Source organism: Pungitius pungitius, chromosome 9 (genome assembly GCF_949316345.1).
Source record: "Pungitius pungitius chromosome 9, fPunPun2.1, whole genome shotgun sequence".
In the NCBI taxonomy this organism is placed as follows: Eukaryota; Metazoa; Chordata; class Actinopteri; order Perciformes; family Gasterosteidae; genus Pungitius; species Pungitius pungitius.
The window spans coordinates 9,666,722-9,694,103 of NC_084908.1; the positions used below are offsets into that span (position 1 = coordinate 9,666,722).

At 42.3% G+C, this 27,382-nt stretch overlaps 2 protein-coding genes across 2 annotated transcripts; one reads left to right on the forward strand and one right to left on the reverse strand.

The window, feature by feature from the left end:
- Positions 1-713: 713 nt before the first annotated feature.
- Positions 714-18,294, reverse strand: nt5c2b (5'-nucleotidase, cytosolic IIb). Its single transcript, XM_037471263.2, has 18 exons — positions 18,097-18,294; positions 16,106-16,225; positions 12,349-12,422; positions 8,425-8,542; positions 8,038-8,133; positions 7,828-7,919; positions 7,614-7,671; positions 6,935-7,028; positions 6,375-6,428; positions 6,204-6,287; positions 6,060-6,101; positions 5,847-5,954; positions 5,300-5,366; positions 5,059-5,229; positions 4,727-4,778; positions 4,359-4,419; positions 3,868-4,044; positions 714-3,292 (listed from the first exon to the last, which is right to left on the reverse strand). Exons 2-18 carry the CDS (start codon positions 16,204-16,206, stop codon positions 3,068-3,070), a joined length of 1,674 nt encoding a protein of 557 aa, XP_037327160.1. The 5' UTR covers positions 16,207-16,225; positions 18,097-18,294; the 3' UTR covers positions 714-3,067.
- A 2,155-nt stretch (positions 18,295-20,449) lies between these two features.
- Positions 20,450-24,635, forward strand: inab (internexin neuronal intermediate filament protein, alpha b). Its single transcript, XM_037471264.2, has 3 exons — positions 20,450-21,713; positions 22,120-22,244; positions 22,423-24,635. Exons 1-3 carry the CDS (start codon positions 20,676-20,678, stop codon positions 22,706-22,708), a joined length of 1,449 nt encoding a protein of 482 aa, XP_037327161.1. The 5' UTR covers positions 20,450-20,675; the 3' UTR covers positions 22,709-24,635.
- The last annotated feature ends 2,747 nt before the right edge of the window (positions 24,636-27,382 follow it).

The following is a 27,382-nucleotide window of genomic DNA, read 5'->3' on the forward strand; positions in this document are numbered from 1 at the left end:
GCGTTTAATATTGTTTGCTAATGGAAAGATACAATGTATTTGAGCTTTACTTTCTTAATGAACTTCACTAACTTTGCTTTTACCCATCATGGGATGTGTCTTGTGTGGCAGCTTGGCAATGAGACCTTTTTGTAGGCCATCAGTTGGGACTGAACCAGCTGATATTAATTTGCACTGACAAGGGTCTGGATTGCTTTTTAATTACTGATAGGTTTCAGCTGTTGTCTTGGCTTTCCATAACTTGTTGCACCTCCCTTTCTTCACGTGTTCAATGCTAATGTGTTACGTCTTAATACTATATGTTCAATTTTCCCTGTGTCCTTTCACATTATTACACATAACTTTATTTCTGAACTTCTGTTTTGGTTTCTTTGTATGTATGTATTACTTGGCTCTTCTGGTGAAAATTTCATGTCAATAGCTCATTGGAAATATATTTACGGAGAAAAATGGTGACGTGTTCAATACTTATTTCACCCGCTGGGGTAAAAGTCATCATAATATCAGATTGATACATGTGTCTGGATTATAATGAGCAATCTATTGTTACTGCAAAAATAATTAAAATACAACACTTATGAATATATTACGTAATCATAATGCATGTATGATTTACAAAGCAATTCATCAAAATGCCAGAAACCTGGAGCCTAATGATTCAACACGGTTTATTGCTAGTAATCCAACCCGACAAAAGTACAAAGATAAAGAGATTATGAAAAACTATTTTTATTATACATTTTAGAGTAATTTACCTCAATGTACAGTGTGCAGGATATTTTCTGGAATCCAACAAACAAAACATTGTTCGGGAAACATGAATCGTTATGCATTAAAAGAAAATTACTATAGTTTGGAAAAAGAAAGGAAACTTCTGTGGCATCGGTTACTGTGGACTCATTTGGGGCATCACAATAATGGATACAAACATTCATTAAAAAAAAAAAAAAAGAGTTCAACAGGCTTAAGTCTGATTAAAACTCTGTGTGATGAATAAATGGAAATATCTATTTACAGTTCTGTAAACCAAGACCATTTAAACACTAGCTGTAAAAAATAACTACATGGTAAGTGACTACAATAAGCATATCGGTTTAATTCATTTTATTTTAACAGGTTTTTGTGTCCGGGTAAACAATAATGACACTCCAAAAAAAGTAAATCAATACTACCAAAGGTATCAGAACTACCAGAAGAGATACACTTATTGTTTTCTTTGCATTTAAAAAGTATGCAAAGGAAACCGTCAGCTATTTCCTTCCTATAATTGAGAATATTTCATTTAAAAAAGTAAAGGAACTAAAATAGAAAAAAAAAATAATGACAGTGATGAAAGAGCTGATATGTTTCGTAAAGTCCCACAAGCCTTTACAGAGTGAAACACATTCACCTTTCATCACATCAAGACAGAAAATGATGCAAAAATTAAATGGCATGTTTTTTCCCTTTTTATGGCCTAAAACATCCGACCGGTCCAACACTTACAGGACTGTTTCAGCAGGTCAAGACCAAATATAAAAACTTTGAGGAAAGTTAACATAGACAATACACTGGTTAAAAGGGGGAAAGAAAAAAAGATAATTCAGGCAGATTTTGTTCTGCATAATAACGCCAATGCATTTAGACACACAAATTGAACTGGAACAAATGGGACATACCAGTGATAGCGACTCAATGCATCCTCTCCATCAGCACTGTTCTCAAATCACTTTTTATCTCATATGAGGTATAGAAATGTCCGTCTTTCTGCTGGCTCTGAAAAAATGTGTAGCTGGCGCCCTTATCTGAAGCTGGCTCTAACCCTCCGGTCAGGTGTAATTTTTTGCAGAAGATGAGCGTGCACTGAGACAACATCCTTAAGAAAACTATTCTTAGAAAAGCAATTCTCAATAAACTTTTTTTTAAACCTCATAATGTTTTATATATTAATGCAAATGCAAACACTTGGATTGCCATCCAGTTTTCAAAAGAACACTATAATGAAACGCTCTCCATTGATGTGGACGATGCCAACATGTCAGGGTGCTTCTACATTCTACAAGATGTCTAATTTCTTTGCGTTCTGACGCCACTTTCCTACTCCTGTTGCACACTGAAAAGAGATCACATAAACTCTGCGTTGCTCTACCTCCATATAAAATAAAAACCTGCTCAAATTAAATACTCAACCTTCATCATCCTAATGAAACGGAGCAAAAGAAAACACTGCATGTTATCTGCTAGTGGCGTTAAACCCTTCATCCAATCCAGAAACACTGCATTACTTCAGCTTTGTCATAGTCTATTGGGCATAAACACAGTTACAGTCCTCAGTCATGCTTGTTAAGTAAATATCAGTTCAAGAGCCACTCGTGTATCTTAATGTGTCTCCAACACCAACTTGTGCTTCAGGGCCTCTGTGCTTGAGTTTAACAGATTCCTAGCTTACCATCACTGAGGATGCGACACACAGACCCTCACATACAAGTTAGAACACAGAACTAGTTAAACAGGCAAAACTCAACTTTAAAAAATGAATGTTGTTCCCATGTTGCATATAAAAAAGTTTTTTAAAACAGTATGTACATTTTCTTTTTCACTGTAAAGGAGCAGTGCTTTTTGTTTAATTATAATCAGCAAGGTTAGTTTGTTACAATTGAAACTACACTTCACCAATTCATATCTGATAGATTGCATGGAAAATGTGACTGCATCTAATTAGTCCACCAGCAGGTCCTAAAAGTCTGATTTTAAAACATTGTGCAATGTTCTGTCTGATGGGTTAATGATACGAAAATGAAATTTTGTAATGAAGCTAGCTTAGATTGGCTTTCAGAGGACCGGACGTGCACTCAGTTTTCTGAGATTCATATAATCTGTCCTTTTTGAGAACTGGTCCTTTTTTATTTCATCAGAAATCTCCTGTATGTGTGTGTTTTTGTTTGTCTGCATAGAGTATTGATACAAACACACCCACTGGCACACACATAAACACACACGTCCTGCCTCACTCTGAGAGAGAAAAGTAGCCAACTCTGCTGGGGAACATGAGAAGGCAGAAGCTTTCCTCTCCACGTCCAGCATATCGTTACTCCTCCTCCTCATCGTCATCCTCGTCATGGCAGTGGGTGATCTCCTGAGGCGTCTGGGGGAACAGGTTGGGAGGTTTGATCTCGCTGAAGGAGCGGGTCAGCTGGTTGCGTTTGCAGTCCAGGTCCTTGCAGTTGCTGCAGTGGGTGCGGTTGCGTGTGGCAAGTGGCGACTCTGTGTCGATGTCCACGTGGGCGTGTTCCACTGTCGACTCGTGCGGCATCTGAGGAAGAGCGAGGACAAATCGTGAAAAAACTACTTAGCAACACCAGCCGACTTACTGGAGGAGTCTGCTCTGTAATTAACCAGCGGGTCTGGCACAATGCCTGTGTGTGGGTGTTACACAGGTACCGGTTTTAAACTTTAGATTATATATCCAGAAAGCTTCTTTCTATTTCAAAAGGAAGATAGTAGCAATCCCCCTCAGTCTCAGGTTGACCGTATCAATAACAGAGTCTTCGGTCCACACCGATTGACTGGAGAGGGAACCTTTTGGGCATTTTTCAGAAGTGGCTTCATACAAATCCCTTTCTCAGCAGATAGAGCAGTACTACTACTATTAGGATGAATAACAGACCCTATGATGGAGGTCAGAGTATTTCACCAACTTGAAGAGTCAAACCACTGTAAAGGAGTAGTAATTACTTGTATTTACCTTTAAAAGCTGTTGACCTGAGAGAGAAGTCTACAGACTAGAGTGTCGTATCTGTGTCAGTAAGATAAGGAGGTGGTATTTGCCCCAACGTTTTAAGGTGCACAGATTATCGCAGCTCCTTTAATTTACATTCAGTGACTCACCAGCACGTGTGCGGCTCTGAAGAGGTAGCTGAAGGGGTAGTACAGCAGGTTGATGAAGGAGGCTGCGTACAAGTCAGCGTAACGCATCACTTGAGAGGCAAACAGAGTCTGTCTGGAGCCACTGCGGAAGAGGCTTCCCATCATGCCGTAGCACATGTCCATGTCATGGGTCACTTTCTAAAAAAGGCAAGAAGGTGAACAGATGAAACTGAGGAGCCTGCAAAAGCATACCAACAAAATTAATTCTACTACAGACAGTATGGATATTTAGATGTTCATTGATACAACTGAACTAGCAGTCACTTCCCCAGGCTCTGAGAGAGAGGAGTCTTTGTTGAGGGGGGGGGTTGTTAAAGATAAGAAAACAATGGACACATAAACGCTATCAAACACACTTTGAATTTGCATTGGTAACTAGGCCGCCTCTAGAGGGGTGTCCAGGTATCTCCCACAACTTGTTGTCATAGAAACAGAGGTGATTAAGGCCGTACCTTGACTCTTCTTTGCAGAGTGCTGATGTCTGGCCTTTCGTTACTGCTGCTGTCCAGATGTCTGAGGGGGGAGGAGGAGAAAGACGGTAGGACGGTGGTGTAGGGGAGGATATTGATATCAAGCTTACTGAAAGGTTAAATCGGGTGAGGTCAACAATAAAAAGCGAGTCATTCCAGGCTATGAATATCCTTAAGTGAACCAGGTCATCAGGCAAGCCTGCCCGTTTGACCTTTACCCCGTAGACCCCTTTGTTCTCTGACAGACACTCTTATTTCAGCAGAGAGCAGAAAAAAACCCGGATGTAAGAGACGTGCTGAGGAGGGAGGTTATTGTGAAGGGAGCGGAGGCTAAAGTACAGAGTTCTTACTTGTAGAGTTCTGCCAAGAAAATGTCCAGGCCCTGCAGTTCCTCAAATAATGCTGAAAAACACAAGAAAAGGGTGAACCGACCTAGATTCACGCTGCATGTCCAGTTTTCTACAAGAAGTTGGCTCTTGTGACTATCCAGGGCCTCACCTAATCATTATATGACCTTTATCCAATTAGCTTATGTCCTACTCATGTATTTTTGTTGAGATTGTTTTATAATGCCACTACGATACCATTTGGAATAAAGACACACACACACGCACAAACTATTTCTCCCGTGTAACTCTATTTGATTGTAGTCCTGTGCTTGCGAGTTAGTCTACAAACGTACAGCTCTTGTCGGTCCACACGTGCAGCTCCTGGGCAAGCTCAGGTATGACCAGGAACGTCCTCCAGCCCTGACGTTTCTTGGACTTGAGGATGTCTCCAAAGATGTGGTCCCCGATGTAGACTATGTCCTTTCCTTTGGCCCCCAACAGGTCGCACACAATGTCGGAGGAACCTAGAGAAAGATGACGAGGCTTAGTAATCACAACTAGACCACACGACTTAATGCTCCTATAGAGACTTACCACCAGAGTAGACTATGCCATGCTGCAGAGGCCCGGTGTAGGTTCCTATCTTTAAACGCCCCGTTGTCTGAAATCAGGAGCACATACATCGGATTAGTGACAGGAGCCACGGCCCAATCCCATCGATCGCATGACCATCACAGGAGCAAAGCATTTTCCGTTCTAGATTATATTTTAAGACAGATATAGAACCAGTTTTGGTAAAACATGAAAGCTGCATCCAGTATGCAAATATTTTTTTTCTCACATAGTTCTAAACGGATCAGTTTTTTTTAAGAGAAAAGAAACATCATATTTTTATAGTACTAAATATATATATATATATATATATATATATATATATATATATATATATATATATATATATATATATATTATATATTACTTATAGTACTTATTATATTAAAATAAGAACAATATAATAATTCAGTTTGAGGGGTAGAGAAACATTGGAAACATGGTTTTGTTGTTTTGCGTTAACACGTGGGACAGTGAAGCCATTTGTAACCCACTGTTTGTCTCCGCTGTGCGTCCTGCGTCTGCTCACCGTGTCGACTTGTCTGAGCACCGTTCCCTCTCCGAAGAACAGCGGCTTCCTGGCGTCCACTAGGATCAGATCAAAGTAAGACTGCCAGGGCCTGTGGGAGGTGCCAGGCTGGATACAAAGAATATACAGAGACACACAAACGTATTAAACGTGTCTTTCCCCTCTACCTACATAAAACAACAACTGGGTGATAGAAGCGAAGCCAGTGTTTACCTTGGGGCCATGGGGGAAGTCAAACAGGTAGTTCATGATTTTCTGTGTGGAACAGCATTTTTTGGGGTCAATTCAGCTGCCGAAAGTCCAGCAACAATCCAAGGTAACGGGTCTCGACCTTAAATCATCATCGTCTGTACTCACGTCAGTGTATTTGTAGTCACTGTTGGTAGCCAAGAACACCTTGGCTACTTCATTCATCCTGCTGAGAAGAAGAGGCAGCTTCCCCTGGTTGGAGTAAAGAAGACAATGAATAAAAAGAGATCAAGCCTATCAGAGTATGTATTGTACTATGTGTGCGTGTGTTCTACTTACATCTCTCACTACATATTTCTCCAAGTTCTCAACTGTCTTCGCCTTTAGTGTACCCTGCAAGGTGACAAACGGGAGTCAGACCAAATGAAAATCCAGATTAAAATGACTTACAGTTATTGCAAAACAATACCATCTAATTTCGTTCAGTAACCGCCATGTGTGACAACCCAGACACAACAGGTGATGATGACTTGTGGCATTTTGCTGTGTTTAGCGAAAGCAAAGCAGACTTAAAATGGTGTGGTGACAATAAACACTGGATGTGGTTTGCAAAGCCAATCTGCTATTAAATCTATTCCAAAAATATATATAACATCTGCTGCCTTGTCTATAAAGAAAGCTTATGAGCGGTTAGTCCTCCGTGAGCACTTTAATACACCAGAGAACAGCCGTACGTGTTTGACCACACAACCTCCAAACTTAAAAGCCCTTGCTGGAGTGCGTGATAATGCCTTGATCCGGCCCAAAGGAAGCCAACCACACGTCTACAGCAGTATTGAGCCACCTCGTGTCCGGACAGGGGCCTTAGCACCACGGGGTAACTATCCAGAGTTCCTCACCTTGAAGTGGACCCAGTCGACGGCGTCGCGGACGTCCTGGAACATGCTCTTATAGGACATGAAGAGGTCGCCATTTTTGAAGCCGGATTCACAGCTGGGGGGGTGGGGGGGGGGGGGGGCAGAGACACACACATACACAGCCATCGGACAGGCCACATCTTTACAGAAGCTTTTCAAAAACATGACATTTGTTTTTTTTCTTTTAAATGGGATAGGCTTCCCTTGTTGGAGGGGTCCCCAGCCAAACAGGAAAGTATTCTCCCCCTAAAAGACCAACAACCAGGTTTCAGAGGACAAAGGACATGCAGCCATTCCAGATTACAGTCTCTACCAATTTACTGGTGTCTCCTCAGTGTAACATTAAAAAAAGATTACCGTGTAGTATATCAAGATGTGATTCTCTTCAGTTAGTGAGAACATTTGTCATCCGTATTTCATTCTGATAAGAATTCATGCTTTTTTTACAAATTAGTAGAGGAGATTAATTTTTTTTTTTAAGTATCATCTCTTTGACTGAACTCCCATTTGATTTTTTTTAAGATTAGCAGATGAGACACTTGGACCCTCCCATGCTGTAGGGCTTGCTCTTGACCCAGTTTGGCTTGCGACTCTCTTTGTGTCACCATTCGGTGCCCAGAAACATCTTGCATGACGCAGAGCGTTACCAACGGCTCCTTACCTTGTGTATCTGTCACAGTTGGAGAAGAAATCCACGAGACAAGCAAAGAGGTAGGTCTCTGTGAAGGAAACACACAGACAGGAAGACGTCATCAACACTTGTCCTGCAGGGGGAGGTTTCTGCTCTGACCTCCAATAACACACTGGACTAGTCAGCTTCTGGCTAAAACCTCTTCTTTCTTATTTGAATTCCCCTCCGTGCTCAGAGCCCTTACCTGGCAGGTTGAAGAGTGTGTTAAGGATATAAAAGCGCTCCGTGTCGTCTCTCTGGATGAACTTGTTTGGGTAACGTTCCCGGATCTCAGGGCTGGGAAAAGCGAAAAGACGACACTAAATCTTAATGTGTCCTCTTTCTTGTGCGCAGACAAACGTAGACACCATCTCATATGAGCAATTGGCCTTCAATGATCTGATTTAGAACTCACCCTCGGAGGAAGTTGAATCCGTGGACACAGACCAGAATATTACCGTAGGCATCAACCTTTAACAGGTTTCCATACATGGTATCAAAAACAAGACCCCTGAAAAGTCAGAGCAAATAAATGCTCTTGTAAGTTTACAATACCGAATTAAACACTTAGCATATCTAATATTTTACCTGCTATAATTTCCAGTTACAGGTTATTACAGTCAGCAGGATTTTCTTGGAGTGTAAATTAACTTTAAAGAGGTGATGCCTCCTTTAGCTGTGCTTAATATCCTGGCTACATCCATTTGAGGTTAGCTTGTGAAACGGGTTAGGATGAAAAGAGCTGAGGCAATGAAAGAAGCATCATCATGAGGTTTGTGCTGTGGGGTTCGGTTGGTCAAACCTGGTGGGGAACGATGGGTCGTAGACAAAGCTCAGCAGCTCTGGGGGGTAACCAATGGAAACCAGGCGCTCCACTGTAAGCTTGAAACCCAGCGACTCATACTCTGGCGACTTGTACACTAGAAACGAACACAAGCATAAGCAATGTTTTACTTAATTCCCCTCCGAAATAGAATGACAGTATACAGTTTGACAGTTTGGTGTATGATCTCCTACAAAATGACTCTGCAGTGCTCATTACAAGTCAAAAGAATTACACAGCTTGTGAATCTGCTTTATCCATAAGCAACTTTAAACTAAAAAGTAAAAACAGACAATGAATTGCTTTATTAAGTAGTTGATTGTCGGATAATTAATCTTCAGGGCATTCGATAGTTTAAAAATCATGCAAGTCATTGATTGAACATTAATGCCAAATATTCTCTTATTTTGGTCTTTCAAAAGTTATTTACTTCAGCTTTTTCTTGCTCTGTGGTAGACAGCTCTACCTGCTAAAAACAACAATTGTAAATATATATATATCTGTATCTGCTGACGGCAGGGCCTGAGGAGCACACTTACAAGTCAAATTGACAGAAAACACTGTAATATGTATACCGAGGAGAGCTGTTGTTGACGCTGTGCACATCGAGCATGTTATTAGAGGGTCACACAGTCATAGGAGCCCACTCGTGTTGCGCAACACCCGGATGACACTTTTTTAAGGCGACCCTGTCCACATGAGAGTCTGTTCTGTTGCTCCAGTAATTTGACATGTTCTCACTATCAAGTGACCCCACCCCCACCCCATGCCCATATGACACACCCTTGTTGCCCTGCTCGCTTTCTCTCCTCAACGAGGACCACTACATTCTGCACACAAAATCCACAAAGAAACATGATCATGCGATGATGAGTGCAGCTGAGACTGATGGCAAGCACGCACCCCCGTTAAGCGCGAGAGCCAGATATTTACCTAAACCAAGCTGGGGGGGGGGGGGGGGGGCTCTGGAAATAAAGACAGATTGATGCTGTGCTCAAAATAGGCTGGCAGAGGATCCACAAACTATGCGGCACAGGGGAAAACAATATGTCAGATGTTATAAATACGATATAAGAATGTGCCTGTGCTGTTGTTGTATGTTGCCTGTTTTCTACACGCCCCCTGGAGGGGGATGGGGGGGGGGCTGATCCCTCACTCTCTTTCTTTAGTTCGTGGGTGGCTCTTTCCACTTGTTGACCTTGACACACTCCACACGCCACACTGTTTTATAGGCCCATTAAGGCCCCTAAAGACTGGTTAAACTAATTAAGTGAGACTATAAAGTTTCTTTATAAAATTAAAATGGAAAAAAGTTCATTTGAAGTTAGGAATAAAAACATGATATTAACATAAAATGAAAAGCACCACACAAATGGGTGTCAATCCCAAATTATTTAGTCTTTTTACACAACATTTCAGATTTCAATCATTTAAAACTGTTTTTAAAACAAATTAGTTAAATTATCACAAAATGTAATTGGTGGAGAGAAAAACACGACATGCTATTTGTCTACCTGAGCCCTGCTCACTTAAGACCCGTAAGAAGAGCAGTGAAAAACAAATGCAGAAAATCCCTGGTGTGACATAACCACATGACATAAGCTCTCACAGGCCATAAAACACTGACCACAATCACAAATCACATAAGCCAACCGGTATGACCTCTTCACGTCTTTAAATTGAAAAACCAGGCCTTCTCCAAACACAAACACGTGACACCAATTGGCTTCAACGAATCCCTTTGAAACGTAATTCTAGACGCCACACACTGTTTGACATACTGACAGACTCAAATGGTACGCTGGATTGACTTCTGCTTTCACGCTGGAAGAGACATAGAAAGCTGCATACTTCAGATAACGAGGCTTCCAATAAAATATTCTTAAATGTTATTTAAGAAAGAGGTAGGGTTACAGCATTAGTGTTCAGACCGGAAGCTATGTCATTGTCGCTTGCAGTGTCCTTGACTCCTGCATTTCTGTTTTATAGGGGTCCTGGCTCCCCGGCTGTAAGCCAATCCCATTTCTCACGCTGTCAGTACGCACGCGCACACACATAAACACACGCGGCCATCTACTTAAAATCTGGGAGAGACGCGGGCTTAGCTTCAGGGATCGGTTACCTCCAGTCTCAGATGAGAGGGTTGCCAGTTAATTATACCCCCTCGGCTCCATTTGCTCAAGTGTGTGTGGCATGTGTGGCGGTCAGGTTGTCTTAGGCCTAATTGTAATGTACACGCCGCCGCCCCCACACACACAAAGACACACACACACACTCCAGATAAACAACCTGCACCCTTCAACTAATAGACCACTGGACAAGACATCAGTTTGCGTATGAACTCCTCGTCTCAACTCATCTTTTGAACACAATAAGCAAATGTAGGCCTTTGTCACGGATTCATAACACCATCAAACTAATGGGGCCGAAGGGAGGAAACTTGAGTGCGGCCTTGGGGAGCCAAACGTCTGTTGGAAAACTAGGACAAAACTATGTCGAGCTCTCGATGCAATCTGGGCCTCACTGCGTGTTCTCCTTGTGGAGCACACAGAGTAACAATGTTGTAATACAATGTTGATTTAGTTTACAAATATTATGAAATGGTGCGACACGTCCACATCCACTGCAATAGTTTTCCACTTTTGACTTCCATGTATTTGGACGATAAACTGAGGCGGGAAACAAACATATTGCCAAAAGTGTCAAGTGTGTAAGACTAATTGTGTACATATATTTAAGAAGGACTTGCCCGCCTGAATGTTGCGGTGATCCGGGGCGCTGTGGCTGAGCCGCAGCTCCTCTGTGACTCCATCCCCTCCTCTGTGATATCAGAACCCGAGCGCCCTCCCAAAGACACGCGATAGCCAAGCTTCCAGTCAAACATTAACACTTGTGTACAAGCGCCCATAAAGAGAGTCACGTCAACAGCTGAGCGTGTGTGAAATCTCCTGCGGGCAGAGCCGGGGGGGGCGGGTGTACGGGGGGGTGGGGGGTACGGAGCCGGACCGGGACTACGAGTGATCCCCGTTCTCAAGGGAGGCCTTGCCGGTGAACTCAACAAACATGACCTGCTTTTCAAAGTCAGGGTGGATCTATTTATAGAGACGGTGAGACCAAAAAACTGGAGCTGAGTCACAGAGCAAAGTGGCATGAAAAATCTGGATATTTTTGGCCTGGCCAACGGGTCGGTAGGGGAACAAAACATCCCGCTAAAAATCTACTTTGATATTTGTGACGTTTTTGTGAGCTCGATGTGCCACTGGCATCGACCTAAATAGTAAAATGTGGTCAATAACCTGCAGTTGCCTGGGGGGCGGGCAGGGTAGCCAAAAATAGAGTTGAAAAGGAGGGATACTGTGGAGTTTAACATCCACGCAAACATCACAAGGTGAAAGGAAACTCAATAACGGCAAATTAAAAAAGGCAAACAAGTCCAAAAAAATCCCTCAATCATACAATGGCATTAACAAAATGCTGTTCTCTTCGTTTTTGGGATTGATTTGCATGTATACATTTACTACACAGCTAAACATTTTAATCAATCTGGGCTATCAAGTGACACTAGTAGTCTACATTATTAACAGGAACACAAGAAGGACATTCGGTTATGCAACCCTCTTACCAAATTGCAACGTCCTTTTTGTTCTCAATTATTTAGCCTCTAACTAAATATTAGAGAGAAGGCCAAATGTATGTGGTATCAAACTGTTCAAGGTGTAAGTAAAAAAAAAATCCAATCAACACTTTTAATTAGCAACAAGACAGTGATACAAGTATTTAAATCTTCACATTCAAAAGGACTTTAGACAGCTTCCTAGCTTTTATAAAATGATTCAAGGAAATTAAACAATTATTTTTTTCTGTACTAATAGTATTATTTAGATAAATGTGTATTCAACTTACCTGCTAAAGTGTAATCCATGTCAAAGCCAAAGCATTTAATCTTCTCCATTGCCAAGCTTCTGTTGACAAACACTCTGGGGGGAAACAAGTTGAGGTAGAGGATTTAGTTACAATGCAAAATGCATCCATAAGACCAGTGTTTATCTGGCAGACTCAAAGGACCTCCTAAAACAACCATTGAGGGATAAAATAAATAGTCTTAAATACATCACAAGGACATCACAGTTACATTCGAGTTGTAACATACATTTATACACCAGGTGTTTAGGGGTTTTAGTGGAAAAACAAATTTGACAAAGTATTCATATTGACATTTTCAAAAGGCTCATTCAAGTCTGTCCCTCTTCTGTAAATGACAATGAACTCAGGAATCCACAGTCCGCCCGTGTATCACATATGAACCCAACAAGACCTCATGGAGCATTATTTAATCATCGCCAATCCATTATATCAAGATAGCTTTAATTATGGTAACATGAATAAATGTATTGGTTTTTGTTCCAGCATGAGCAAAAAGAGGCCACGTTGCATATCAAGCATCATCAATGTATTATTTTAAATGAACAGAAGCGGTTAAAAAAAAAAGATTTAACTTAGCCCTACAGTGTGAGAGAGTGTTTCTCAGGGACAAAGACATCTTAAGAAAAGAGAAATGAAAGATATCACACAAAGAAATCATCCGTTGTGCCAATGTCTGAGATTACTGGAACATACAATCAAACAGTGCGTGTCAGAAGACTATGGCCTTAATATTCGTTTGCCATTTGACGTCGGCATACAATCGTCAAATAAATCCTGCGTCTACAGTCTTGCTAAAATAGCGGCACACAATTACGCAGCACTAAAACGCGCAACAAAAGAGAAAAGCGGTTGAGTTTCCTAAAGCCACATGTGGCTGCAAAAAAACACCGGGCGATTGTGAAGCCTGACAGAGCGAGCTCAGAGCAGGAAACACCACGGGCCTCTGGTGTGCCGACTCACACATCCATCGGGACCCTGAAGTCCATCGTGGACACGGTGACGGACGCTGTTGACAGGACGTGCACAGAGAAAACACAAGCTGCTGCTCTGACTACTGGCACAGGCCGACATGTCTCATCTTCAGCATCTGGGACAGTCCCTTGATATTTAAGCACAAGTCTATGTTAAAAAATAAATAAATGCCAGAAATAACGCAAGTCCGTTAATGGGAAATGAAATATGCCACGCTGAAACAGAAACCGGGCTACGCCACGCAAAGCTGCAACTCATCTTTGGAGTGTAGAGACGTTAAATACCTGGCAGCAGACCCGTAGTGAATCAGATCCCACTTAGAGGACAGCGCCGCGGACGACTGGTGATGCATTCTGTGCAAAATTAAACCTCAGTTTGACACTCTGTTGGTGTGACCCACCTATTAACCTAAAAACAATGCCCCCCCTCCCACCATCTCTCTCCCTCTCTCTCTCTCTCTCTCTCCCCCTTTGCTTTCTTGCTATTCAGACATTTTCGGACTTGTTGTGCAAAAATGATTGTGGTCATTCCATGTCTTTCTCTTTTGTTGCGTGTTGGCCATCGGGTTTGTTGTTGTGCAGCATGATGTTTGTGGGCCCTCAAAGACATCCAGAACAATCACAAGTCAGGTAGAATCAAGAAAAGACCCGGCCCCACAGCGACAGCTGCTAAGCAGACCGACATTTGGCTCCACGTAAACACTCGCAGAATCAGTTCTCACAGGAGCACATTTTATTGAACCGCAATGTTTGTTAATGTAAATTTTATAAATGGCATCTGTATACCCGATCAAACATTGACGAACTGTGTAAGGACAGTCCTTTAAAAGCAAGCTTTGTTTTTTCTTACTTTTTTACAAACACATTCAGAAAGAGTGTGCCATTTGTATATGATATAAACAATAAAGGCTCAAATTAAGACTCGCTCAAATGAATAATTATAAAAATGGCTTGTGTCAGGCCAAGTCTAAAACTACGTTTTCCCAAACAGATCAAATTCAGATACAAATTCAGTCATAAGATCAATAAATCAAGTTCAGATGAGAGACTTTAACAGAGTGGTTAATGTTATCAGTGGCATGTATATTTGTAACAACTTAAATTCCGTTCTGATTATGAAGTTATTTATTTGCTTTGCTTATAAGATAATTATGGAGTAACGCTGCTTCTATAGACAATAATATAGAGTCAAACTACTACCACTGTCAGAATCCCTGTCCGCTGAGTGAGTAAACTCTTTTTCCAGAGAGGGATTTAAATCAAAATCTCTTCTATCTTGTTGAGCTGTTGTCATTTCGCGTGACCTCTTGCTCAAAGCACATGGGGGGGGGGGGTCAGTAAAGGACATCCATACATCATAGCTGAGGGGGTGGGGATTATGGCTCTCTCGCCCCTATTGACAAAGGGTCGGGTGGCTGATCACCGCCTCGACTTTGGTCCTGCCGACAACACTACTGGCTGAACCCTAACCCACAACAGACGAATCACGCTCCATCTGAGTGCAGCTGTGCGCCAATCACACAGATGTACCCACTGCGCTCTAATCTCACGCAGACAGTGATTGGAGACCCAGAGATATCCGTGTTTGGTGGAGTCGCCGGCACTCTGCCATGTGATCTCAGGCCGCATTGTGGTGGCTGAGCCCTTAATTTAAAGTAATGGCCCCGGTCTGTCTGTGGGATGAGCCCATGGTCCCCTTCAAAGGCTTCTGACATTTCACAGGAACGGCTGAGCGATCAAGGAGCCTCGGTTATACTTGAACTAAATACTGCTGTTGCAAGCACGTCGTCTTAGTGAGCCAACCTCTGTACCTTTGTAATCTTTGCACGTGTGATTGCTGGCATGCAAGTATCTACAAGGCGTCGGGGGGTGGGATCACAGACCGGGTGACTTGTGCAGCCCACGTATACGAACAGCAGTACCAAGTGCACATGCATGTTGTTAAACATTGAACAGAAACACATGTTTTATTACTACATGAGAGTTTCCGTAAGGGGGGTGGGGCTTTTTCTGGTCAACAGGTACAGGAACAAGGAAGTGTATCCATCAAAAGACTGTGCCATTGTGTGAGTTGTTAAAAGAACCAAGTGCCACAACCGTTCAGATCAATGTACTTAGTTTTCCTTCAAGCCAACTACAAGCTTCTTATTCATGCACTCAGCCTCGGACTTCAGCAGACCCGTGACATTTTTGTTTGAGGCAGAGAGGAATTTGTCATAACAGTAAGAAGAACACACACAAAATCCAATAGCCTGACTGCTACCAATGAACCAGCCAGACCTAAAAAAAAAGCCAAAGCTTGAAAAAAAGTTCCAAAATTGAGCCGGCGTGACCTAAGGCTCGTGCTCTGTATTACAAGTAAGACAGGAAATACACGATGAGAAGAAACCTTGTTATAATGCGAGAAAGTCATGGTAAATTTGGTCACATTGAATGTGATCTACTGATGGACAAATAATGGGACATACTTTTTACGTCAGCTCTACATAATGGAAGGAGTTTGAGGTTCCTCAGCCAATTTGTTCCCAATCTGAATGACAAAGTTTTTACTTTAAAAAAGTATCCTGATGGTGGAACGGTTTGTTCACATTTGATGTATTGATTAAGATATGTTTGTAGAAATATGTGTATCTGTTAAGACCAAACTTGTATGCACACACATAAATAGCATGTACTGTCTGGCTGCTCCATTTATGACACAGAAAACTATCCCATCTGAGTAACTCTAGTTTGAGTTACTCTGAAATGCACATTGTGTTTCTTACCTGTGGTACGGCTCTCTTCTGTACTTTTTCATCGATACACCGTCCATGTTGGCGGGCAGGTCGGCATAGTTCTGCAGTCTGTCACTCCATGAAGTGGTCATCTTTAAAACCTGTAAGTTTCTGAGGAGAAGGAAAGAAATAAATCAGTTAAAAAAAATGTATGGTCAACCACTAACAACGTTCACTTAAACAAGCAACTGAAGTCATCTGAAAAGGAGCCTCTACATTTTTTGTATTTTACGCTTATTTCTTGGGTAATCCTTTCAATAAATTCCATTAACCACATATATTTCAAACTGCATGAGAGATGGCAACCCCAGATCACCTTCTCTTCATCCACCTTTAGTCGTCCAGAGTTTGTGCTTCAGGGTTGTCAGCGTAAGTACTGATTGACCTGTCGCGAGCTTTACTTGCTGGAAAGCAGCAGCTTGAGTAGGAGGCATGAATCAGCCGTCCTCGACCTCTATTGCATCAGGAACGCAAGGTTGATCCCAAACGTTGATGTGTTACCGACTGACTTTGCCGAAAACATCAGAAGCCTGGTGACATGCATCCCAGGCATGCCGTGCAGTCTTCTTGACTGGTACTTTGCACAAGGTGTCGCTGTCTATTATTGGTTCCATGGCGGGTTGTCACCAAGTTATTCAGGTCTGTGAAATGTGTGTAATGGTACTTGAACCCTTGTGCAACAGCATCACTACTACTCAGGTTTGCTGGACCTTTGCAATCTCTCAGATTTTTGGCCACTTTACAAGTCCGCAATTTTATTTTTGTGTTGCTAAATTGTACATGCTCAACATTGGAAGTGAGGAGGTATGAACTGTATGATCCCGACAGTTTAATCACCATCCATCATCCTTCAATGAGGGATGTTCTCTGAAACAACAAAAATCAGATAGAGGTCATGGTGGGGGAGCGTAGGATGGGGCCTGCGGGAACATTCCGTGTACAAGAGGTCAGGCCGGATGGGCCACCGCATTCATTGAGGACACAAAGCAAAAATATTGAGATTCCACCCAGTCTGTCCAATGTTCTGCTATAATGTTGCAGGCTGGCACGAGGACGCACGAGAATATCTCCTCAGTCATGCTGCCGTTTACCAGTAGGAAACATTCACGTGCTTAATGTGGTGAAGCCCACGGACTGGTTATCAACCAGAAAGGCCTGGACAAAAAGCGGCAAGTCCAAAGAGGAAGACAACAATCCCTGGAATGCCTTGCAAACCCCGGCCTCTGTAGAATGTGAAGCCTTGTAGGGCTGCTGCTCTCTCGGGGTGACGCTTTGTCAGTAAGCGAGGCAGAGGAGGTCAGTGGCCTCCTCCTTGCTGCCAGCACAGATGAGAGGCTTACCGAGGCAGACGGACATTAACAAATCAACAAACACTGTATTACACTTACACTGTCATTGATGTTGACTTTATAGCTTTGCACGAGAGCAACCGAAACATTTGTTGTTGTTGTTGTTTTTTACACCAATTGTCTGTAATTACGTGTATTTTTTCTTCTTCTTTTCTTTATGACTTCATGGTCCACTGGTCCCCAAGGAATAACTAAACACTACTGCAAACAACTGAAGACGAAACAAAAAGGGCATAACTTGTGACAGGCTTCGTTGGCGGAAGTCGTCGTGTATCAACATGAACGTTACACGTTACACGTACGTTTCACAAGCATCTTTGGCCCTGTCAACATAAAAGGCTTTTCTGCGACAAAAACAAACGCGGTTAAAGGGGTATCAGCTTACGCTTTTATTACTGCGAAAGTGTCGTAACCTGAAAGCACAGAAAAGCCTCATTGTTAAAGGTCAACCTCTCGCTTCTCGCTGCTCCGTGAGAGCTAACCAGCCTCCGTCCAGTTCCTCCGGTCCGACCGCAACCGGACAAAAGCTAACGCGTCAGCTGGCTCCGAAGGAGGAAACAGCAAAACAGCGGGGGGGGGGGGGAGGTGGCAGATTTCACTGCGATCAGCCGTAACTGACGTTACTGTACTCACCTCTGAGTTCAAGAATACAACAACCGCACGGTCAGTCGCACTGCGCATGCGCCTTGAGCGGTGGAAGAAACAAGTCGGAGTCGATGTGAGGTTTCTTCCTTCTGTCTTCAGGGGGGAAGCCGGGCAGCGGACGAGTGTTGCTGCTGTGCCTCCTCTCTGCTGTTTCTCTCTCTCTCTCTCGCTACCTCTATTGAGACGACGTCAAGTGGGCGGGGCTAATCGGTCTACGTGGAGGAGGCGGGGCTAAGTGTCGTCAGCGGGGTATCGGGATAACCTGGACCGATAACATTAATGAATCTTGATGCAACAGTTAATCTGCGTATAGTGGACCTGCAGCATCGCAAAGAATCGCGAATCCTGTCACGAAGTACTCACATTTATTCAACTCAAATGAAACAACTCAAGAAAGCACAATAGACGTCAATGACAATGTCAAGATAAGTTGTCTCGGGTTTGCTGAGGGCTTAAGGTGCAGATAAATGTGATGACATCTGTGATTCTTATCATCAGCGGCGGCAGATACACTCCAAAAAATTGATGTAAATTGACTGATTTATTTGTACATGTGACATTGAAAGTGTTGTAATTCAAAAGTATTTTTGATCTATCTCATATCCTCAGTTCACCATCTAGGGCTCAGGCGTCCTCCAAAGGGTTGCATCTGAGCAGTCATGGTTAATGGAATGGGAAAGAAGAAAATGTTCTGTCACACAAATGTGTACTCATTTGTTTCATCTTAGTTCTTGGCCTGTGAATCATTTTAATACATTGTAAGACTTGAGAGACTGATGGAATCATTTGAATAAAATGTGGAAACCTTTGTTGGAGATTCAAAATTGGAATGTGTGTCTTATTACTGTATATGTGTATAACAGACTCAATAATTGTGATGTGTAAATTCTTCATCTAAAAACTTACTATATACTAATTATAGGTGTCATACAATGGAGTAAAAAGTACTCTTTGAAACGTATTCGAGTGCAGAAGTCTGAAATAAAGCAATGGCTTTGGGGTTTAAGCGGTGATTTTTAGCGCTCATTCATTGTCGTTCACGTGTTCAGTAAAGAGAACATTGTATTTGTGCTGCCGCTTTGTTCTAAAATTAAGAGAACTATGAAATAGTTTGTGAGTCTGTTATAGCCGTTGGATTTGAACAAACCCAAACTCTCGTAAAACTTAATGTTGTATGTAATAATCTCAGTGTTTTCATTTTAGATTCATTCTGCCCAAGCACAGATGCAAAACTACTATTGGCCCGTAACAGAAGTCAATAAATAGCCTTCAAAATTCCACAGCAAAGGTCAAAAAGGCAGTTCAATTGGGGAATCAGATCAGTTTTCATTGTCATAATAACTACGTGCCTCCCCACCAAAAGCTGCACGCTGCAGGGTGATAATGCAGGGTGATAACCTTTGCAATCTTTTTTTTAATATCAGCACACATTTTTGGAGTGAAAGGCACAAATATTCTCCAGGGCATTTGTGGGGCATATCACATCGGAAGAATCTGCACAGTAATCCTTCTTTAGAAATTGCGATGACTCATATCAGTTCACAGTTCCTCCATCATCACTTAATCTCAACATACAGCAGCCGGGAGGCCGCATTTGCTTCAGTCAAAATAGCCTTTATGGTTTTGGACTTAATATTTCTGTGGTGGTCATGTTTGCTTGCAGTGTGCTGTTCTCTGACAGCAGAGGGCTGCAAAGACCTGTCACAGGGGTGCTGCTTTCAAGGGACCGCTGCGCAAAACCAAACATGCGCAAATCAAGACGCAGCTGATACGTTCCATTCAGTTTATGAAGAGAAATTAAGATGAATAACTTTTAAAACCTTTTTTTTAACGTTCAGCTGTAAAATCCTAAAGTGCAACCTCAAATGCAATACTTCAAAATAAGGTGCATGTTGTTACGCATGGATCATCTTCACGTCTCTTTTTAGCTACCACCCTGGTTTTGGGCAGCATGTGCACTCACCTAAGTGAGTAAGTTTCCAGTTAAACTCGTAAAGTCAAGCTCAGCATCTCTTTATTTATCCATTTTATATTAATTCTCACTGCAAACGTTTGGGAAGAAAAGGTACAAACACTCATTTGAAAACTGTAATAACATGTCATAATATATTGTGCATTGAAACAATGCACAACAGATATAGTTTTGGAGCAAATTGAATCATCGTTGGATTTAGGGGCAATTAATAGTTCGTAATATTTTTCTTTACTATACAGAAAATAAATGCTTCAGGAGGAGCATTTCAGTATGACTTTTTAGTTTAAAGTGTATATGTGAAACAAGCAATGAAACACCGACGCACCACTGCGCCAGAAGGACAGTTCCATCTGCTCCACACAAAGAACAGTGTTGTGTGCACAGTTTGGGACTAGAAGAACAGTTGTGGTATATAGATGTTGATTGTTGTTAATAAAACAATTAAAACCGAGAAGAGTTAAAGGACACGCTCATCGGACTAACTGACGCATATGTGGGACGAGTGAGTCCGGATGTTAATGAGGTATTGGGTCGGTCCCCCTATAAAAACGAGACGCGCCCACTGCTCTGCTCTGTCTCCATTCAAGCCAAGATGAGCTACGGATCTGAAGCCTTCTCCTCCTCCTCCTACAGGAAGATTTTCGGGGATTCTCCCCGTTATGCCTCCTCTCCGTCACGGGCACCGATGAACGTGTCCTCGCGGGGAGGTTACCGGTCCTCCTCTGTATCCCGGAGCAACGTTTCATCCGTCGGCGCGTACAACAGAAAGTCCGGCCGCCTAATGCCGCTGGAGACCTTCGACCTGACACAGAGCAGCGTCCTCAACAATGAGTTCAAAATTGTCCGCACCAATGAGAAGGAACAGATGCAGGGGCTCAATGACCGCTTCGCAGTGTTCATCGACAAAGTGCGCAACTTGGAGCAGCACAACAAAGTGCTAGAGACGGAGTTGAGCGCCCTGCGCCAGCGGCAGGCCGAGCCGTCCCGCCTGGCCGAGCTCTACCAACAAGAGATCCGCGAACTGCGCTCGCAGCTCGAAGAGCTGAACGGGGAGAAGTCCCAGCTCGTCATCGAGAGGGATTGTATTGAAGACGACCTGCAGAAGTTAAGGGGTAAATACGAAGAGGAGTACCGTGCCCGGGAGGACGCGGAGGTCACCCTCAAGGCCTTTAAGAAAGATGTGGACGACGCCACCATGGTGCGCCTGGACTTGGAGAAGAAGGTGGAATCTCTGCTGGACGAGATCAACTTCCTCAGGAAGGTGCACGAGGAGGAGGTGGTCGAGTTGACTGAAATGATCCACGCCGCCCAGGTGTCTGTGGAGATGGAGGTGTCCAAGCCAGATCTCACCTCGGCCCTCAAGGAGATTCGAGGCCAATACGAGTCCATGGCGTCCAAGAACCTGCACTCCGCCGAGGAGTGGTACAAGACCAAGTTCGCCGACCTGTCCGATCAGGCCACCCGGAGTAATGATGCCATCCGCGCCAGCAGGGAGGAACTGAGCGAGTTCAGGAGGCAGTTGCAGTCGAAGACGATCGAGACAGAGAGTCTGAGGGGAACCAACGAGTCTCTGGAAAAGCAGCTGCGGGAGATGGAGGAGAGGCACAACATGGAGATTGGAAATTACCAGGTAAACAGCTTTTAAAGACTTTGTTACCGTTTTTCTAAACTAGTAAATCTCACATTGTATTCATGAACTAAATATTTGTATTAATGTTAACACACTGTAAAGCGTTTTCAAAACAATAGAACAGCTGAGCGCTGTCCATGGTGCTGAAGACCATTCCCCGGGACAGAGGGCTCAGCTGCTGCATCAGACAACGCCCTCTGACTGTGTGTGTGCTCTAAATGAGTGACTTCAGTGTGGTTTTGAATTGAGCATACGTTTTAGGGCAAAGCAAATTATGCTAATCAACTACTTAAATGTGAGGCCGCGTGATAGAGAGGCTAACATTGACAGAGCTCTTTATTTGGCCAAGAAATGTTTTTAGTTAAAAATAAAATGTGGAACCCCGGTATTGTTCGATGGTTCACAGGACAACATGCTAGAGCTGGAGAATGACCTGAGGGCCACTAAGAGTGAGATGGCTTGTCACCTGAGGGAGTACCAGGACCTGCTGAATGTCAAGATGGCACTGGATATTGAAATAGCAGCTTACAGGTAGGTTCTTCTCACAAAGACAAATCACTAACAGTTAGATAACTTCTGTAAAATTAAATATTTAAAAACAAAAAGAATCCCCTCGTTCTTGTTTAAAATTCTGTCCCATAACAACACCTCTTATCTTGTTGTTATCTCTATGCTATGTAAACCCTTCCCTCCATCGCCCTCTCTGCAGAAAACTACTGGAAGGGGAGGAAACCCGCATCGGGACAGGGATAGGCTATCCTGGCTCCTCCATGAGCGCAGGCCTTGGGCAAGGCTACAACTACCAGAGCCGTATATACACCAGCCCCAGCAAGAGCTACAAGAGGGAGGTAAAGGAGGAGGACCAGCAGCAGCAGAGCAAGTCTGGAGCCAAGGTGTCCCAGCGTGAAGTTTACGAGGAGACCGTGGTCACCACCACCAAGAAGATGGAGAAGCAGCAAGACCCCAGCGACATTTCAACCAATCAGAAAATCTAAGGGCCGACTGTAAGCTTGTTTTTCACCTTTTACCCTGCAAACCCATACCACTTTTCATTTCCCAAGCTAAAATAAATCCTGAGCCTTTACATTTCAACACTAGTGGGGATCTCAGATGATGACTTTGCCTCCATATGACCAGCATACTAAGATCATCCTGGTTTCCATCTGCACTTTTGTGTGTTGGATGTCCACAGATGTGTAGAATTTGGGATCTATATGTTGGTTTTGGGTGTCGTTTTCTCTCCCTGTCCTTTATCACCCACGTGTGTTCCTCAAAGGAAAACAATGGTAACTCTTCTGTTACCACCATTCTTCACAACAACAAACAGTACATCAGCACTCTGTCTTTCTCCGTCACACACTCAACATCAAACAATAACAAGCACTTATCGTAGGTAGCATATTTTACAGAAATGCAGCCCTTTAAAATATAGTAATAGGCTGGTCTGTCACACTTTGGGCTGATGTTACTTTAATATGTGATACTTAAACACGTAAATAATGACTGGTCATTCACTACAACCACAAACTGTGAAATACTCTCAACACATTCCAATGAAAGCACGTGTGCGCATCCACTTATATGATACAAACAATTCAGTGAGGAAGCACACAGTCTACAGCCAAGATAAACATGTTACATGACAGTATGTTAAGCCATTAGAGAATTGAAAAAAGGAAACGTTTAAATCAAGCATAATTTGCATGGTGTATGTAGATGTCCTGCTTGCATGGAATCCATCGGCCGTTGCTCACCATCTACCGTGCTGAGCATCATCACGCACAACTCTCATAAATAACTTTAATAGACATGTAAGCCAATAGAATGTGATTTGGGTAGAACTCCATGCTATGAGTATAATGACAAAAAAAAATCCAATTTAATGCACAAAACAACCAAACTTGGTAAACAGTTTGCACAATATGTTATGAAGGATGGAGGGAACAGGGAAGCAAAGATGGTGCAAAGGAGGTAAAATGCAGCTACCAAATTCAGTCAGAAGCCGCTACACCACCACATGTTTGAAACAACAAGTTTTCGGTTTATAACCGTGGCCGTGGCTGGACAAAATGTCTGCCGTACCTCCCCACTAGAAGTCTCGCAGTATGAGAGTCGTGTAGCTTGTGTGTTTCTAAGTTATTCTCCTGCTGATGATCACGGCGACCCTCATCCTGACAAACTGCACAAAGGTTAAAAACAAAAAACTACTGATTGCACGGCACACTGGTGCGGATTGGGTTTCTGTTGTTATACTTGAGGCTTGTGATAGTATGTTAGTGCTGTAGTGAGTGTTTCTGTGTCTCTACACAGTGGCCTATCATAATTAAGTAGAGGGCAGCGAACCTGTAAGTTGGGCATTTTGTTTTCTGAATCAGTGAATTCCAGTGTAAAGCAGAATAAATGTACAAGAAGTTTAAATATAAGCTGCATTTTGTAATACACAGCTGTAACAGTCGATGAATGGTTCTTTTTTCTTTCTTCTTTATCTTTAAACAGTAGACCAAAATCGTCATTCATTTGTGTCTGAAGAGGTAAAGTTCACTTTTACTTGCTCTACTGCCAAACTTTAAGTGCACATGCAACATCCCTTCAGGGAAAAAAACTTTAAGCATTTCTTCTGAAAACCCGGTATGTCACAAATATAAAATACACCAATTAAGATTTAGCCACAGAACAAATAACAGTAGGATGTAAAATGCCTTAAAACACCAGCAGCTTTCTTTCTTGCCATATGTGTGATGTGTGTGATTCTGTTCAGTGGAATGTGTAAGCATTATTATCTCATTATTAGAGCTACCATGACAACAAAAGCATAGGAATTGAATGTGGTTAATATGGTATTTTGTTTGATGTTATTCTCATGTATTGCTGTATGACACCATATAATAAAGACTCAATAAAGACATGAAATTACTGAGGCTACGCAGGATTTCACTGTTTTTTTTGTATGCTGCTTTTAGTAGTCTTGAGAAGAACGTATATATACGGAATAATACAAAAAGTGAAACAACAAATAGAGTATGTAATATTATTACATGTAAGACTTTACTGACTCCTGGAGGCAAATTCACAAGTCACCCAGTACTGGTAACCCAATTTAACCCATCCTTACCAGCTGCCTAAGTTATTATAGCATCACTAATAATAACCCAATGTAATAATACACAAATTTAGAAAATAAGTAATTCAGCACTTTTAATTCATAATTAGGACATGGTGTATTGGTACTTTAGAATAGTATACAGAAATATTATGTCTATCTATTCCGTGATATTGCTACTGTTAAGTAAAATATGTCAGTACAGATTAATGCTCTGTTAAAAATATTAAGGAAAGAAGAGAGAGACTATTCACAGATTTCTGTTTTAGGAGCACATTTTAGGTTCAATGTTGAGTGCCAGCATTTATCCGTAAAAATAAATATTGTTTTAAACCAATTCAGGCGAGGAAGCAATGTCTCCTTGACTTCTTTCCTGGAAACATGTTTTTTTCTTCTGACGATGGTTTACCTGCTGCTGCACTGTTCGTTGATCTTTGTCCCCTCGCCGCGCCATACACACACACACACACACACACACTTCTGGACCTTAAGACCTTAGGCCTCTTGGATTGTCTCTGTAACAGGGCGGGACTGCTACGACTCTGGGTGTGCATGTGTGACGCAGTTTGCAGTTCTTCAAAGATTTATACCCCTGCAATGCTGCTAGAAGGTGTGGTGGGAGCCATTGGGTGAAATGCACACTGTAAAAGCCCCCGTTATGAAACAGTACTCCCTCCTCATGCTTCAAACCTGAGGAGGGCTTCAACTTTCTATTCTGAGTCTCATCTTCGCCACCCTTTTCTTAGCCTTTGATCACTACCTTAAGCAACAAACGAGAGTATTACAGGGAAATAAAAACACATGAATTCCATGTAGCAAATATTGCCTTCTCGAGGATCTCAGATCAGTTTGAGGGTGTTTAGTCCTTCAGTCGCAATGCAACCAGCAAACGCTGCAGTTGGCTGATGTTGCTTGTAATAAAATACATAACAAAGAATAAACTGTGCCTATTAGTTCAAAGATACACTCTCTTCATTTTCTCACGTCTCAATACGTTAACATCCGGGTTCGTTTTTCACAGTTTTTTCCACTTAAGTTGCTATTAACTCTTCAAAGTCTCATCTGAATGCCATGATATAACCCTATACCCCATAACATCAAATGGAAAACTGTCTGTAAGTTTAATGTTCAGGTTGTACCTGGAGTTTGAGATGAATATTAATACCATCTGTACAAACTCACTCCCCATTATTGGAATTGTTCCTTTTTCATGTCTTCACCTTTTGCTATTTTGAGGTACAAAGGCGAGTTTGTTGAGGGAGAAGCATGCTTTATGTCCTGCCTGTTAATAAGTGTCTGTGCAGGGCTGTAATGGTGGAGGAAATGAGAATCAAGAAGCAGAGCGAGGCGGCCACGGCCGTAAATTTCACCAGTTTGTCAGCGTCTCCTGATCAAAGCCATCCCTCCTCCCTGCACTGAAGCCTCGGTTCTGCACAGATTATAACTTGTGGATGTGGAAGAGCCAACGGAGAAACAGAAAAAACGGCATGAGGATGTTAGCGAATCTTTACACCGAAAACTTTAAAATAAAGCCGAAATTTAAAATAAAGACTCATGCGACCTTTCGGACATTGTCGTAGCGGTTAACAGCCTTATTCTACTAACCATATGTCACAGATACAGATATTGATAAATCATAATATCATAATATATGATAATTCATTTAGAGCCTTATATAGAAAATAATGTGTTTGTGCCTTTGTGAAGTCAAAGAAAACGTGAATACACCAATTGCTGTGTTGTGGAATGAAATGAAATTCAGCATATACATATGTAGCCTCCACAAAAGACTTTTTCCACAAGAAGAGATTGTCTTTTTGCACATTACTGGACTGGATTTTGGGGAAAATGTGCAAAGCCAGCAACCTCAGCATGACTTCGTCAAAGGACCGAGGTCAGTAAGGCATGTCTAAGCTAATGGCCTATTAAACTGTATTATTATTTTTTCTAATTTTACAATAGTCCAAATGTCCAAATGTTTTTCCTTATATCTATTGCTTTGTGCTATGCTAAGCTAAGTCAAACACACCACTGATCTTGCAGAGAGGGGAATCTCTCAGTTACTTTGCTAACCTTTAAACACTGGCAGCCAGGCACATTTCAATGAATTGTTAATATGAATAGTTTCACGATTAGAATCAGCAACAGATGGATGTGCATGTTCTCGCTGCACCTGTATTCAAAGTGTTAATTTGTGAATTGAAGCTGCTGTTGCCTTGGCATCCTGCTGTGCTCAGGCAGCCTCTGTGATTTACGCCTTTCAGAGGGACAGAGTTGTAGACAAAGATATCAAAAGGCAGCAATATGAAAGGATTCAGAAGGTACCTAGAAAGATTTATGGGGATCAGAAGATACTTTGAATAATGGTACACTGAAGTAGTATGGCCAAAGATAGTCTGTTGCTACCTGTTCTTTCTATTTTCTGCCTTGCAAAAAATACTGAGTCATTTTGAGGTAGGCCCTGTGTGTCACGTGGCTTCCTCTATTAACCAAGGCATCACTGTGATGTTTTTTCTCAGTGCTAATAATAGCAGAGACAGAGCCGGCTGAGCCAGACATGCAGACAGAC